We start from the raw sequence: 2180 nt of genomic DNA on the forward strand, positions 1-2180 counted from the left end.
CCGCGGCGGCGGCGGCGGCGGCTGAGGACGACGGGGAGGACTTTGGCGCCGACGATGACGGCGACGGCGAGGGCAGCGGCGGCGGCGACGACGGGATGGGCGGCGCGGGCGGCAAGGCGCCGCCGCGGCACCAGCTCGGCGCGGGGCGGCGGCTGACGTTCGAAGACCTGCAGTCTCAGTTCGGGCTGGGGCTCAAGGAGGCCGCGGCCAACCTCGGGATCTGCGCGACGACGCTGAAGCGCGCCTGCCGGCGGAACGGCATCACGCGCTGGCCCCGCCGCCAGATCGCCAAGCTGTCGCGCGCGCTGCAGCAGGGCGCGGGCGCCGCGCCGCCGGCGGGCATGGTTGAGCGCGCGGTCAGCTCCACAGGGCTGACGCAGCAGCAAATGGCGAGCAGCGTCGCCGTCAGCGGCGCGGCGGCGGCTGCCGCGGCGCCGGGCCCGGGCCGCGTCGGCAGCGGGAGCGCGCCGATCCCGATCGGGGCCGGCGGCGGCGGCGGCGGAATGCACGGCGCGCCGGCGGGCACCGTGTTTATCGGGCCGAACGGCATCCCCATGATGTTCGCGGGCAGTGCGCCCGGCGGCGCTGTCTTCGCCGCGCACCAGCAGCAGCTCGGCGCGTCGTACGGCGCCGCGGGCGCGTCGTCCTACCCGCCGCAGGCGCTGGCGGCGGTGCCCGATGGCAGCGGGGGCTACGTGCTCGCGCCCGCGGCGCATGGAGCCCAGCAGGTGCTCTACCACTCTGGCAGCGGCGGCAGCTACGGGGCCCTCTCCGCGGTCGCGAGCGCGCAGGACGCCGCGTCGGCGGGCGGCGGCGGGAGTGGCGGCGGCATGGTGATGCACTCGGCGCCGCAGTATGTGATGGCGCATGTGATGCATCCCAATGGTCAGGGCGGCCACATGGGCGGGCACCACATGGGTGGCCACCACGTGGTCATGCTCAACGCGCAGATGCCCCCTGCGTTCGCCGTGCAGGCGCCGCACGGCGCTCAGCAGCAGATGTTTGTCACGCACTCGCTGCCCGACCACCAGCAGCAGCACCAGCAGCACCAGCAGCAGCACCAGCAGCACCAGCAGCACCAGCAGCACCAGCAGCACCCGCAGCAGCAGCACAGCGGCCAGCTGCCGCACGCGGGCCACGGCGGGGCGGAGGCGATGCAGGATGCTGCGGCTTTTCTCGACCTGATCGACGGGGAGGACGATCTGGTGGGTGTCCGAGGTTAGGCCGGGGTGCGTTCCCGAGGTTCAGAGCGCCGCGGGCGGGCTGCCGCCAAGGCCGCCTGATCATGCAAGGGGCTAGGCGTGTCCAGAAGCAAGCGTGTTGCGCGAGGATCGGGTTTGTCGCCCCTGCGTGCGTGCGTGCGTGCGTGCGTGCGTGCGGCGGACGGCGGTCTCGGTGGCGGCAGCAGGCACGGCCTGTTGGGCACCGGCAGGTATTTACTTGTTCTGACCAGTGCGTGCTGCTACTGCTGAGTATACATACGATTTGACCATGATTTGTGCGCAGATGATCCCATCTGGCGGACTGGAGGCCCAAATTGGGGAGATGATGGCGGCAGCCGCCGCCGCTGCAGCCAACGGCGGCACCACGGGCCGCCCCGGCGCGCCCGGCGACGTCGCGGCATCGGCGCTCGCGGCCGCCGCGGCGCAGCGCCAGCAGCCGGCGCACCTTGCTGGGGTTTGGGACTGAGGGACGCGGCCAGGCCCGCCGGTCTCTGGAAGGGAGGTTTGGCGAATGGCAGGCCCCGCGGCCGGCGCCCGGGCGCCACCAGCACGCACGCGAGAGCGCACGCCCGTGGCGGCGCGCACGCCCGCCGACGCTGCGCTGCGCTGCAGACGGGCGTCGAGCGCGCGGCGCCGCCGCTGCCGGTTGCAGGAAGGGCGCAGACACAAGGACACAGAAATTCTCGGGCATACGAGGTGGTGCGCGGCACCAAGCAAGCGCCGTTGCGGCCCGCCAAGGCCCGCGCGGCTGCGGCGGCGCCTACGGCGGGCATCATCCAAATGCTGAGTCAGCGCCCTTGGAACTGAGGTCAGCTGGGGATGTCATTCACGGGGATGGACTGCCCCAGGAGACAGGGTGGGGGTTGTGGGGACGTCTGACCGAATTCTGACAAAGATTGACCGGGCGCGCCCGCCCGGTTGTGCATCCCGAAGACCTTCCTCTTGCGCGGCGCGCCA

At 72.9% G+C, this 2180-nt stretch overlaps 1 protein-coding gene across 1 annotated transcript; it reads left to right on the top strand.

Moving 5' to 3' along the window:
- Positions 1–95: 95 nt before the first annotated feature.
- On the top strand, positions 96–1689 carry MNEG_14739 (hypothetical protein; the record flags this gene model as incomplete). The annotated part of the gene is made up of 2 exons (XM_014036790.1): positions 96–1205; positions 1507–1689. The coding sequence occupies 2 exons, from the start codon at positions 96–98 to the stop codon at positions 1687–1689; spliced, it is 1293 nt and encodes a 430-aa protein (XP_013892244.1).
- Positions 1690–2180: the final 491 nt, after the last annotated feature.

This window comes from Monoraphidium neglectum (genome assembly GCF_000611645.1).
Source record: "Monoraphidium neglectum strain SAG 48.87 unplaced genomic scaffold scaffold04727, whole genome shotgun sequence".
NCBI classification, from domain to species: Eukaryota; Viridiplantae; Chlorophyta; class Chlorophyceae; order Sphaeropleales; family Selenastraceae; genus Monoraphidium; species Monoraphidium neglectum.